The sequence below is a fragment of the Peromyscus leucopus genome, chromosome 16_21, assembly GCF_004664715.2.
Source record: "Peromyscus leucopus breed LL Stock chromosome 16_21, UCI_PerLeu_2.1, whole genome shotgun sequence".
Classification (NCBI taxonomy): Eukaryota; Metazoa; Chordata; class Mammalia; order Rodentia; family Cricetidae; genus Peromyscus; species Peromyscus leucopus.
Genome location: NC_051084.1, coordinates 69,116,274 through 69,129,662, shown reverse-complemented (window position 1 = coordinate 69,129,662; position 13,389 = coordinate 69,116,274). Strand labels below are relative to the sequence as shown.

General features: G+C 46.7%; 2 protein-coding genes across 2 annotated transcripts in view; one reads left to right on the top strand and one right to left on the bottom strand.

Annotated features, from left to right (window-relative positions):
- LOC114707846 (Friend virus susceptibility protein 1-like) lies at positions 1-6,977 on the bottom strand. Its single transcript, XM_028890702.2, has 2 exons — positions 6,553-6,977; positions 1-4,533 (listed from the first exon to the last, which is right to left on the bottom strand). The coding sequence occupies exon 2, from the start codon at positions 4,003-4,005 to the stop codon at positions 2,503-2,505; it is 1,503 nt and encodes a 500-aa protein (XP_028746535.1). The 5' UTR covers positions 4,006-4,533; positions 6,553-6,977; the 3' UTR covers positions 1-2,502.
- A 119-nt stretch (positions 6,978-7,096) lies between these two features.
- Cdc5l (cell division cycle 5 like) overlaps positions 7,097-13,389 on the top strand; it is a 40,011-nt gene continuing 33,718 nt past the window's right edge. Inside the window, exons 1-4 of the mRNA XM_028890688.2 lie at positions 7,097-7,395; positions 10,201-10,304; positions 11,572-11,733; positions 12,261-12,388. Coding sequence (XP_028746521.1) covers positions 7,351-7,395; positions 10,201-10,304; positions 11,572-11,733; positions 12,261-12,388 — 439 coding nt within the window. The 5' untranslated portion in view covers positions 7,097-7,350. The remainder of the gene's footprint in view (positions 7,396-10,200; positions 10,305-11,571; positions 11,734-12,260; positions 12,389-13,389) is intronic.

Genomic DNA, 13,389 nt, shown 5'->3' with positions numbered 1-13,389 from the left:
TACAGCAGACACTCATGTCAACTATAATTCTTGGTTTTTTTTTTTGCAACTGGTCACATGGTCTTGGCTGGTATTTATAAATACCTTCCTCTACTACCATTCTGTATTTCCTCTACCCTTGGCAAGCAAGTCTTGGCTTTTTCCTGGAGGAGTGACCCACACCTTCATTCCTGATGTGTCTGTATCCTGTCATCCTGCCTGGATTAGGCTGCTGTAGTTTCCCTTGACTTTAATCTATTGGCGAAATTATTAAGGCCACTCCATGTAGTTAAAAGGAAGATTTATTTAGTGGATAACTTACAAATGAAGGGATAGGTAGGTCATGGGGTCTGGGGAAGGTGTATCGCACTCCAGTGGTGTTCTCTGGAGCTCTGCTCCGTCAACCCCACCGTCAAGGGTCCAGAACAGAGAGCACGCTGGCCCATCCAGATCTCAGGTCTCTTGGCGCCTCCCTTGGCCCTGCCTTGTAGGTGTGACAGTTGCTGAAGCCTCAGTGGGGGTTGGAACTTCCAGATCAAAGCTGGAATGGCTACCCACTACATTAATCACAGGACATGGTAGCACCAAGAGCTGCCCTAAAGGATCACCTGCACTCCAGACATAATCTTTTTTATCTCCATTGTGGAGAAGCAATCCATTTTCCCTTTGGTAATCTGGATTAATCATCCCTCCTAACACTGTCATTCTTTTCTTAATCTGTTGGTTTAAGGTCATCAGAAGGACAAAGTTACCAGAGGGAAGCTGAGCTTCCAGTTCAATGGAATGTTTGTTGTGATTCCTGGTAGAAGTACTCTCCTCCCTGGAACCAAAACTTCTAGGCCAGCAGAACTTAAGATCACGGGAACAGGAAGCAAAATTTTTCCTAGTGGGTCCCTAGGGGTAATAGTGAGAGAAACAATTCCCTTTTCCACCTCTTGATTTCTGGATCTGTGGATCCTTGCTATGGGAGAAACTGTACCACATACTGGACGCTGATTCAAAGCATATACCACCTTTTGGAGAACCCTGTCCCAGCCCCTCCAGGCTACTGCCACCTAATTGGCCCTGTAACTGTGTCTTCAGAAGGCCATTCCATCCATCAAGCCGGCTGCTTCAGGATGGTGGGGAACATGGCAAGACCAGTGGATTCCATGATCATGGGCCCACTGTTGCATTTATCTGGCTGTGAAGTGAATTCCCTGGTGAAGCAATACTTTGTGGAATACCATGTCGGTGGATCAGGCATTCTCTAAGTCCACGGTCGTAGTTTTGGCAGAAGTACTATGTGCAGGAAAGACAAATCCATAACGTAAGTATCTACTTCAGTAAGGACAAAGTGTTGTCCTTCCCACAAGAAGAAGTCCAATGTTGTCAACCTGCTACCAGGTTGCTGGCTGGTCATCCTGGGGAATGGTATCATATCTGGGGCTCAGTGTTGGTCTCTGCTCTTGGCTGATCTGGTACTCACCAGAGGCTGTAACCAGGTCAGCCTTGGTGAGTGGAAGGCCATGTTGTTGAGCCCATGCATAATCCCCATCTCTGCCACCATGGCCACTTTGTTCATGGGCCCATGACAGGAATGGCTGGGGAAAGAGGCTAACAGTCCACAGAATGGGTTGTGTTTTATCTACTTGATTATTTAACTCCTCCTCAGCTGAAGTCACCTTTTGGTAAGCACTTACATGATCCATCTGTCTTTTGCACTGGCCAAATAGAGTTAAAAGGAGATATGGTGGGAACTACCACTCCTGCATCTTTCAAGTCCTTGATGGTGGTACTAATTTCTGCAGTTCCTCCAGGGATGTGATACTGTTTCTGATTCATTATTTTCTTTGGCAGTTGCACCTGCAACTCTAAAGGCTTCACATTTAGCCTTTCTAACCATAATAGCCCTCACTCCACAGGCCCGGGAACCAATGAGAATTCTGCCAACTTCTAAGTATATCTATCCCAATTATAAATTCTGGAGCTGGGGAAATAACCACTGGATGAGTTTGGGGACCTACTGTGAGTCAGACTTCAGCCAAAACTCCATTAATCACCTGGCCTCCATAAGCCCCTACTTTAACTGGAGGGCCACAGTGCTTCTTGGGATCTTCTGGAATCAGTGGCAATCCAGCATCCAACAGACCCCAGAAAGTCTGATTGTTTCCTTTCCCCCAGTGTACAGTTACCCTTGTAAAAGGCCATAGGTCCCTCTGGGTAAGAGCTGGAGAAAGACTTAACTGTAAAACTTTTAGGTATCTTATCAGGGTCCTTCCTCAGGGGAAGTTGGCCACCCCTTCATTCAAGAGGTTCTGGGTCTGTAAACTGGCTCAAGGTGGAAATTGATTCACTAGCCAAGACTGCCTTTTGTCAAGATCCAATGCAGTCTTTCTTTCACTTGAGAATTTTTCTGCTTATCCAGATCAAACAGAAATACAGTAGGCTTCTCATTGACTGGATGCCTGGAAACACCATGATTGATTAGCCAGTACCAAAGGTTCATATGAGTCATGCCAAAATAAAATTCACTTTGCCTGGTTAGTCTAGTATGAGACCTGTTTTGTGCCTCAGGTAATTCAGTGCTGCCACCTGGCCCCTGCTATCTGGGGGCTCAATTAAACCCATTGCATTTAATTCATCCAATTGAGCAGCAGCATCTCCAACCCTAAGGTCTGGCACAAGGAGAAGGGCGACAACAAAGCTCTTCAAATGTGCGGGTGCCCCTCTCACCAGTTTGCGTCTTATGGGATTAGTGAAGGGCATGTCTTCTGGACCTTCCCATTGAGGAGGATTAGGTTTTACACAGTATATCCACTCTAGCATAGCAATTTCCCTGAGCCTTAAAATTCCTTCATCAACACTAAACCAAAGGACATCAGGCATCTCCAACTCCTTTTCAGTAGGCCATCTTTTGATAAACGCTTCAGCCAACCATTCAAACAGACTTTTGACACCTCTTTTAACTGTGCGAGCGTCCATATTAAATCTAGAATCTCTACTTAGAGGGCCCATATCAATAAATGCAGCCTGATCTAGTTTTATGTTCCTTCCACCATTATCCCACACCCTTAAAACCCATTCCCACACATATTCTCCAGACTTCTGCTTGAATGAATTGGCAAACTCATTTAGCTCTTTAGTAGTGTAGCGCACCTCCTCATGGACTACACTTCCTATCTCCCCTTGAGGAGCCTGCTTTGCTTTAGGTCCAGTTAAAAGTCTAGAGCCAACTACTGGTGGGCCTTGAGGGACAGCAACATTGTCGTGCCTGGCATTTTCTTCAGAGAAAGTCACTGCTGGTTTATCAGACAATGAAGGATTAATTTCCTCAATGAAAGGTGAAATAGGCAGTATTTCAAGGGGTGGGGCTGAGGGTACTATTTCCTCTGGTGAGATAAACCCTTGAGAATCTGAGAGTTCAAAGTTCTCAGCTTCAACAGGGTCCTCCCACACATCACCATCCCAAGTTACAGGATCCCATTCTTTACCAATTAATGCCCTTACTTTAACTGCTGACACCCTCTGAGGCTGAGACTTGAATTTTCGCTGTAGTTCAGCCAACCTTATAATGAGGGCTTCAGTTTGATTTTCTACAACTTGAGCTCTGTGGCTGCTGGAGAGAAGACTCTCTTCCAAGGTACACTTAGAAACCTTTAAACAGTTTACTTGCATCTGGAGCTGGTCAATTTTATCACTAAGTTTTTTGTTGTCCTTCACCGTATTCTGAAGTTGATTAATTTTACCACGGAGCTCATTCCTATCCTTTATTAATTTATCCAGAGATGCTAAGAGCAACCAACCAGCAGCATCATTTTCCTTGTTTTCCCCCAAACTGTCAAAAGTCTCATATACAGAGTCATCACATCCATTGCCACTTACAATTGGTGAATCAGGATAATCAAATGCATCTAACTCTTTAAGTTTGTAATATAATTCACACCACGGGCTTTCAGCATTCTCCAAGCTCCCAGGAGAGGAAGTGACTGTAGCTGAAGGTTCTGATGAATTGAAAAGCCTATTCCAGATACTTAAAAGATTCATCTTTATATGTCTGTTTCTCTAGAACCACTTCTGGTACCAAAATCTGTATTAGTTAGGGTTCTTTAGAGTCAAAGAACTTATGGAATGAATCTGTCTCAGGGAGTGACTTAGAACCTGCAGTCCAGCTACTCCCAACAATGACTAGCTGTGAAGGAAAAGTCCAAGAATTCAGCAGTTGCTCAGTCCCACAGGGTTGGATGTTTCACCTGGCTTCTGCATATGCTGTAATCCTGAAGAAGTAGGTGCCAATGCCAGTGAAAGAATGGATGGGCTAGCAAGGTGAGGACAAGCAGGCAAAGAGCAAAAGCTTCCTTCTTCTATGTCCTTATATAGGCTTCCAACAGAAGGTATGGACCATATTAAAGGTGTGCTTTCCTGCCTCAAGACCCAGATCAAAGGTCTGGACAAGAAGTAGATTCATCCACTTCAAACCAAGTAGAAAATCTCTCACAGATGTGCCCTCCATTTTTAGATTGTAGTTCATTCCAGATATAGTCAAGCTGACAACCAAGAATAGCCATCCCAGTCCTGAAAACCATAGAAGGGTTCAGTCAGTTATCAAACACCATTTTAAAATATTTATTCTGAAAATAGGAATTTACAGTTACTCTAGTTTGGCTGGAAGGAGTTAAAGCCACTGAAGCAGTTGCAGTGGAAACTGTGGCAGCTATGATAGCTGCCATAATCATTCCAATGAATCTTTTCATATGTATATGTTCTGGTGCATAACTAAATTGTTTTAAAGCAGATCCCCCATGCCACAGGCCAATTATACAGGAATCCAGGCACTGATTATTTGTCTAAGATGTTAAAAATCTTAAAATCACCATTTAATTTAAAATCACAATGTAATAAGAGGAAGTTTGGTGAGTGGGGTAAGAATTAGAAGAAGTGCATGCTACTTTTCTTATGAGGACACTGATCACTGGCTAAAGAGTTAGGTCCATACCAGTATAATCTCATCTGAACTTGATCTACAGTATTCCAAATGAGTTCACATGTACATCTAGGGGTTAGGATGTGAATATATCTATCTGGAGATGTATTTCAACATACAACAGGGAGAAACAGACTTCCTTATCTAACAAGGTCTTATTGGCTTTAATTTGGTAAAGTGGAAGATCGGGAATGCTGGTTTTGTGTGCTTGGTGTTTTTTTTTTTTTTGGGGGGGGGGGTTTGAGACAGGGTTTCTCTATGTAGCTTTGGAGCCTTTCCTGAAACTTAACTCTGTAGCCTAGCCTGGCCTTGAACTCAGACATCCGCCTGCCTCTGCCTCCTGAGTGCTAGGATTAAAGGTGTGCACCACCACCACCACCACCACCACCACCACACCACCACCACCACCACCACCACCACCACCACCACCCCCCAGCTGCTTTTTTTTGAAGTGAAATCATGAAACATTTATGGAGTTTTCCATGTGACTGATTTCCTGAGGGACATTTGGGGAAAAGTATGTTGGGTAAGACTCGGAGGCCCAATTCACATAATAAAAGGGGCAGGGTTGGTGCGTCTGACTCTAATTCTCACCACAGACATGGGAGATCTACATCAGTTGCAGAAGAGTGTCTTGTTCTCAAAACACGAATCCTTTGAGATAATTTTCTAGCAGATGACATTAACATGTCTTATGGAAGAGACACTCTTTCCTTGAGTCTAGTCTATTTTTTGTTTTACAGATATTCCTAGACAACTGTCAGCCAATCAGGGTCCTGGACCCTGGAAATCCCCCCAACCCAACTTCTGCTATGATAAAAATTCTGCCCTGAGTGGGCTCAGGGCTCTCTGCTGTCACCGCTGTGTCGTCGGATAGAGAGACCAAGCTCGGAACTTGAAATAAAGGCTCTTTGCTTTTACATGCGGGATTAGGTCTCCATGGTGGTTTTTGGGGGGTCCCCAAAATCTGGGCATAACATGGACCTTTGGAATATTCTATTTGAAAGTGCTCTGGGAGAGGACTGGTCCAACTGTGGACTTACAAATATTGGAAACCTAATTCCAATGGCCAAATCCCAAAGGGGACTATGGAAGCAGCTATGACTTGGGAATGTTCTCGATCCAAGGACCATGTTGAGGCCAGGACCTACTTCTAAGTTTTTTTTTTTTTTTTCCCCCCCAGACAGGGTTTCTCTGTGTAGCTTTGGAGCCTGTCCTGGAACTGTCTGTAGACCAGGCTGGCCTTGAACTCAGAGATCCACTTGCCTCTGCCTCCCAAGTGCTAGGATTAAAGGTGTGTGCCACTGACGCTCGGCCCATATGTTCTTCTTAATACTACACTACCTCCCTTTCAACAGAAAGCAGTGATATTTTATTGATTCCCCACTTTAAGGAAAAACAACAACAATCGAATCAGAAAATTCGTCATGTCTTCTAGAAGAGGCAAACGGAAGTGCCAACAATCACCGCCCCCAACAAAAAAACCAAGAGCTACTATTTCCCTAGCGACCCGGGGTGGCGTCAGGTCATTGCTCTGGTAGAACAGTGGAGAAGTCTGCGCGGGTAACCGGGAGAGGAGCCGGCAGAGCGCTGGACCGCTGACACCTTACCGAGCTTTTGGGGAATCGCAGCTGTGGTCTGAGTTTACGAACAAAGCGGGCGTGTGTGGTCCTCAGTGCCACTCTTCAGGTGAAGACACAGACGGCAGGGGCCAGACTCCCGCCACTGGCCGAGGTTGTCCCCGCGGAGACCCAACCGCGAGGGAGGAGCGAGACACGCCGGCGTGACGTTCCTGCGGGTCTCCAGGACGTCTTCCCGAGCCGCTGGGGGCGGAGCTCAAGTTAGCGTGGCCCTTCCGGGGTCGGCCCGGCTGGGGGCCCTTCCCGGGCGCGAGCAGCCGCAGCCCACGGCGTGTCCCCCGGGGATCCCGCGGAGTCCTCCCGGCCGGGCCGCCCAACATGGCGCTCCGGGAAACAACAACGCGGCGCCACCGGTCGGATTCGCCCCGGGAAGGAACGCCACACCCCCCTGACATTTCCCCCCCAGTCGCCGCCCCCCGCGTGACGCCTGGACCAATCCCGGCACGGCGCTCGCGGCCGGGTTCCCCCTCCCACCCCGGTCATCTCGCGAGAGTTTAGTTCTCCTCTCCGGCCCCAGCGGTTTGATGCTTGTTCGTCCGCCTGAAGGTTCCAAACAGGCCGCGTCTTTGCCCTTCGGCCATTGAGATCTCGCGAGATTTACCGGGCTGGGCCCCCCCCCCTCCACCCTCCAGCCACGCCTGCGCAGATCTCGTCAAAGCAGAAGGTCGCTCTTGGAGGAAGTGGCCTCTTGGCGCCCCGTGACCGGAGCGCCGTTACTACTTTCCCGAAGCGCCTCTCGGCCTCTGGCCGCGACACCCCGCCGCCAAGATGCCTCGGATTATGATCAAAGGGGGCGTGTGGAGAAATACGGAGGTGAGACCGCTTTTCCCGCCGTCCGCTGCCCTCCGCCGGGTCCGGTAGCGTGTGCGCACGCGCGGGGAGGTCCCGGGGAGCCGCGGCTGTCCCGCGGGGTCCCCGTGGGGGGGACCGCAACTGTGCCGGGCCCGGGTGCGGCCGTGCGTGCGTCCCCTGCGCACCTCGGGGGGCGAGGTCGCGGCTTGTCGCCTCGCGCTCCCCACCTGGCATCTGCTAGGCCCTCGGACGCTTATTTGCTCGGTTTAGGGACGCGCCCCCTCGCTCTCCCCGACGACCCCGTGGCCTCCCAGGCGGGACCTCGGCGGGAGCGTGGTTTTTCTCCAGCCCCTTCCTTTCTTAGCTGGTGCACAGCGCTTCGCCCTGGTGGAAGTCGCTGTGGTGGCCGCAACTTTGTTTTTCATTGACTTCCTTTCGGTGGGGCGGGCGGCGGGGTTCACGTCTGCACCTCTCTGCTTATCTCGTACCGTGGCATCATGGGTCCGCTCTGCAGATCCCAAGGTCTTGTCTCTTACCTTTCAGTCGCACCACCCTTGCCGGCATAGTAAGCCAGTTAGGACAAACTACGTATTTGCTTCCAGGAATGTAAGTAGATCCTGCCACGGGTAAACGGGACGGGAGAAGAAAGGAAGGAAAATAGAAATTAAGTTCCCGTGCATTTGAGCGAATGCACTGAATGTATGAATAATAGCTTTAGTCTTGTGCTTCCTTGAGATGTCTTCCTGTTGCTTGGCATCTTTCTGACCATCCTCCAAACTTAGCTCAGAACACTTCTTGGGTTTAGTTATCTAGTGGTTTTGTGGTACCCATCTTCATTTGCTGCAGCTTACTTTGGTTTTGCAAGCGCTTCTGTGTGTGGTTCCAGCTAAGTTTCAACTTCTCAAAGTCTCAGTTTACTCATTTTTTATAAAACAAATAGTATTTACCTCTTGCAGTGAGTTAGTAGTTGGAAACATTGAGAACGCAGCTGAGCACATTATTTAGACTTTCAGTAAAAACGGGTTGCTGAGCGGTGGTGGCGCTCGCCTTTATTTGTTTTTTTTTTTTTTTTTTTTTTGATTTTTCGAGACAGGGTTTCTCTGTGTAGCTTTGCGCCTTCCCTGGAACTCACTTGGTAGCCCAGGCTGGCCTTGAACTCACAGAGATCCGCCTGGCTCTGCCTCCCGAGTGCTGGGATTAAAGGCGTGCGCCACCACCGCCCGGCTGGCGCTCGCCTTTAATCCCAGCACTTGGGAGGCAGAGGCAGGTGGATCTCCATGAGTTCAAGGCCAGCCTGGTCTACAAAGTGAGATCCAGGACAGGCACCAAAGCTACACAGAGAAACCCTGTCTCAGAAAAAACAAAACAAAACAACAACAACAAAAAACAGGGTGCTGTTGTCTTCATCAGACATCACTGCAAGAAGACCAGGCTTTGGTATCCTAGAACCTAGTATGAAGCAGGTTGCTTGGTGATGTTTGGGAATCCATCTTGTACCTGCCATACATTCTTGGTTGAAGATACGTTGAAGTGTAGAAAAACTATAAAAGTTTATTCTATTAAAGTTACAAATGAAGGCACTGAAAAGGGACTTGCTTGCACTGAGGCTATTTAAATTAGAGAAGAGATGACTTCTGAGGGAGAAGCGGAATCACAAAATCAAGGAGCAGCAGGATTCCTTTGTAGTGGTTAGAACCTTGCCCATGTGTGTCTCATGTAGCCCAGAGTGGCTTTGAACTTGCTATGTAGATGAGGATAACCCTGAACTCTTTTGATCCTCCTGCCTCTACCTCCAGTTCTGGGATTGCAGGTGTGTACCACTGTGCAAAGTCTTACGGGAATCTAACCCAGGACTTCGTGCATACTAGGTGAGCATTCTACCAGCTAGTAATATGGAGTGGAGAGGCTCAAGTCCAAGGCATGCAATTCAAGTTCATTGTGGAAAAAAACCTGAAAGTAAGGTGCTCAGGTGCATTCATCTGTGGCTCTCTGACCTCTGGTGTCTGAGTTCACTTGGCAGGTTGTCCTGGGATTGGGGCATGCTTTGGGTACTCTGGTGAAATAGAATTGGAGATTGGAGTAGGCAGGGTGAGCTGTGTAGAGGGAGCTGTGGGTTCCTGGATTGTTGTGCGTAGGATGCTGGAGAGGAAATGTCATGTTGTACCAGAGTCTCAGGTTGCTTCTTGAGATCTGGGTAAGTCATCTTTGATTCTCTTTCCTGGAGTACACAGACCTAGTTCAAGGTAGATACTCAGATTTTTTTTTGAGTAGATATACATGTGAACTTTACCTTTGTGAAGAGAATGATAGATGCATACTGGTGAATACTTTTTGTAAGTCTGTCATAAATTAGTGTTTTCAACATTGACTTCTTTCCACTTCCAGTTTGTTGAGGAGCAGGTAAGATGTCCTTCAAGGGATTTTTTCTTTCTTTTTCTTAAAAACCAAAAGATTATTTTCATTTTTAAAATTATATGTCCGTGTATGGGCATGTTCACGTGAGTACAGGCACCCTCAGTTGCTAGAGGCTTTGGATCCCCCTGGAGCTGGAGTTACAGGTAAGCTGCCTGATGTAGGTCCTGGGAATCGAACTTAGGTCTTCCAAAGAACAGCACATGCTCTTAGCCACTGAGCTGTCTCTCCAGTCATCTCCTGATTTTTTTATGCTATTTATCATTAACTGTTAATGAAGTTTTCATGCCTTTTTTTTTTTTTTTAAATGATTGTGTGTCTCTCCATAGGAAATCTGCAGGGGTTAATTTAAATTTTGTCTTTCCTCATCTAGAGGCTTGTGACTGAATGCATTCTCTTTGGTAACTCTTTTAGGATGAAATTCTGAAAGCAGCAGTAATGAAATATGGCAAAAACCAGTGGTCTAGGATTGCCTCCTTGCTGCATAGGAAATCAGCAAAGCAGTGCAAAGCCAGATGGTACGTACCCTCCAGTAAGTGGAAAACAACGGGGTCCTGATTGTGATGAGTGAACTGTCTCTTTGAAGCCTCCCCCAGAAGAGCAAGAACTGTGATAGAGAGGGAAGTATGGGGAGAGATGGGCTTCCTGCGTGGTCGTAAACAAACCGTTTCCCTCCTCTTTACCATGTCTGTTTCCTCACAGTTTAGCGTAATAATACTTAGTGCTAACTGATCACTTGTGGAGCCCAATCTGAGTGAGTTTATGTATTTATTTGAGAATGCCTTGTGAGACAAAATACATAATCTTAGGAGAGATAGCTGGCCCTCAGCTCAGAGAATGAGTTGTATTCTGAAAGTTTATGAATTGATTGATTTAGCATTCATTTACTTTCCCAAAGAAGTAATGCTAAACAATGCTTGATTTTCTAGGCCAGGTTACAGTGGTTGGTTTCCTTGTAATAAGGTGGCAATATTTCATATTTGCTACATGAAAATGCGACACCAACATTTCACCTGTGCTGTCACCTTATTAAGTAACAGGGTAGTGGACACCAGCATGTGTTCTTGGCTTGAATGAACAGGCCCCACTGTAGCCCATGGGCTTCGAGGAATGTAGTTTGGATTGTAGGAGGTGACCCCGTTCCCAGTCTTCTGGATGGTAGGAACAGTCAGATGCAGAACAGAAGGGAGGTGGTCTCAGGTTGTAGTAGTTTGGTTCCCTGTTGTCAGTGGCTTTAAGCTCCAGCCCAGCTTGACCCCAGGGGTGGTGAGGACTTAGGAACTTGGATAGACTCTGACCCAGCTAACCATGTGGTAGATAAGGCAGATTGGGCAGACGTTAGAAGGTAGAGGATACCATAGTAGTTTTACTTTAAATTTAAAAGTATGGCAGATGAAAGCATACATTTAGTGGGCTTAAGCCAGATGCTTTACATACCAAAAAAACCAAAACAAAACAAAGGTGCTATTTTTTGGTTTTTCAAGACAGGGGACAGGGTTTCTCTGTAGCCTGGGCTGTCCTGGAACTGACTTTTTTGTTTTTGTTTTTTGAGACAGGGTTTCTCTGTGTAGTTCTGGTGCCTGTCCTCGATCTCACTCTGTAGACCAGGCTGACCTCGAACTCACAGAGATTCCCCTGGCTCTGCCTCCCGAGTGCTGAGATTAAAGTTGTGCGCCACCACTGCCCGGGAGAAAGCATGTGATTTTAACAGTCAGTACATCTGATATGTAAACTGGAGATTTGTTCTGGGTAACTGACTAATGTTTGAAATGTTGTCTCTACTAGGTATGAATGGCTGGACCCAAGTATTAAAAAAACTGAGTGGTCTAGAGAAGAGGAGGAGAAACTCTTGCACTTGGCCAAGCTGATGCCAACGCAGTGGAGGACCATTGCTCCAATCATTGGAAGAACAGCAGCCCAGTGCTTGGAACACTATGAATTCCTCCTGTAAGTGGACCTCTTAGAGCATCCGAAGAATATGTGTATATGTTACTGTGTTGAACAAACTTACAGCATTTCCAGCTTAATGATGACTGATTAAATTGAGGGAAACTAAAGCCATGGAATCCTGTATTCCAAATGTCACGTGGCTGAGTATATTATGTCTTCTGTTACCCCTTAAGGGTAATTTACCAAATGTGCAAGTCATACTCATCTTAGAAAAGTGAGAGACAGAGTGAGTGTGTGTCACCTGTCACCAGCGCTGCTGAGAATTTGCTAGAACCTTTTATTTGAACGTTGCGCATTTGTGAGTAAGGGCTGCCTGGTTCATCGTGAGTGAAAATACTGAAATTGGAGAACTTTCATGCCACTTTATTCACAGAAAGCATTAGTAAAGATGATGTTTTCCATAATCTTATCTCTTAGTTATTTTAGCAAGGAAAGAGTGCCAGAGCTAGGCACCTTGGTAATTCTGATACCAAATGGTGTGATACTCTGATGAACTCATCTGGGCTCCCCCCCCCCCCCACAAGGGACAAAACTGCCCAAAGGGACAATGAAGAGGAAACAACAGATGACCCCCGAAAACTTAAACCTGGAGAGATAGATCCAAATCCAGAAACAAAACCAGCTCGGCCTGATCCAATTGATATGGATGAGGGTAAGTGGATGCTTGGCAGTGTTTCTTTGGTAACTGTAGGTGACTCAGGCCTGCCTTATATTCTTTCTAGTTCTTTCTTGAGCTCCTGACTTTTTAGAATCCCAGTTTTGTCAGTGGTTATTATTCTAAGTATCTCCCCAGATATGTCTGCCCCCCCTTTTATTACAGAATAACTTTTTTTTGGCTGATACCCCTTTATTTTCCATTTCTTCATTTCATTTGATGAATGAAATGTAGTGTAGTAGGCAGATGTCTCGGAGATGAGTGGACCCTGTTTCTCGTTCCCTTTCTAGACAGGGAGGCAACAAGCTAGCATATTGGACCTGCGTATTTCTTTAGCTTTAGGCTGATGTCCTCTCCACGAAGGGCTGTACTGCATGAGTCTGGAGACTGACTGATTCCGTGAAGCAGTGAGGCAGGAGCCAGGGATTGGGCTTTGGAGCCCTCTCTGCTCTATTAGCTGTTTGACCATAGCCAAGTAATACAGGCTCTCTGAGCTTGAGTCTCCCATGCTGGGGGTGGAGAATAGTATCTACTTCCCTTCCTGCAGGTTTAAAAGTCTGAATGCAGCAGTTCCCAAGGGTAGCTAGTCAGTGACTAGGCTGTACATGTCCTTGTGACTTAGGAAACTTAAAGCTCAGGCCCCAGGCCCTCCCCTGAGATACCGAGTTGGCAATTCTTACTGAGGGAAGAATGGAGGGTGGAGTGATGTGAGTGGACTCTTAAGTCTTGGACTTGTGCTTGGATGGTTAGTTGATACAGTGTTTCTCCACTTCTACTGTGCGGGTTTGCTGATGATAGGATGTTACAGTAGAGCTTCCAGGGAGGGAAGACCGGCTGCATGCTCGATAACTCATTTCCCTTAGCTCTTGTCAGCACCTGTAAAGTAAAGGGAACATTGGCAGAGGTAAATATGAGACCAGGCTTACATAGCTAGCAGGCTAGTGATGGGATGTTTGTAACCTGACTCTGACCTCACAAGTTTTCCTTACCTTGTACCG

Coding starts and splice junctions, on each gene's coding strand:
- LOC114707846 (XM_028890702.2), bottom strand. CDS start 4,005: ATGAATCTTTTAAGTATCTGGAATAGGCTTTTCAATTCATCAGAACCT.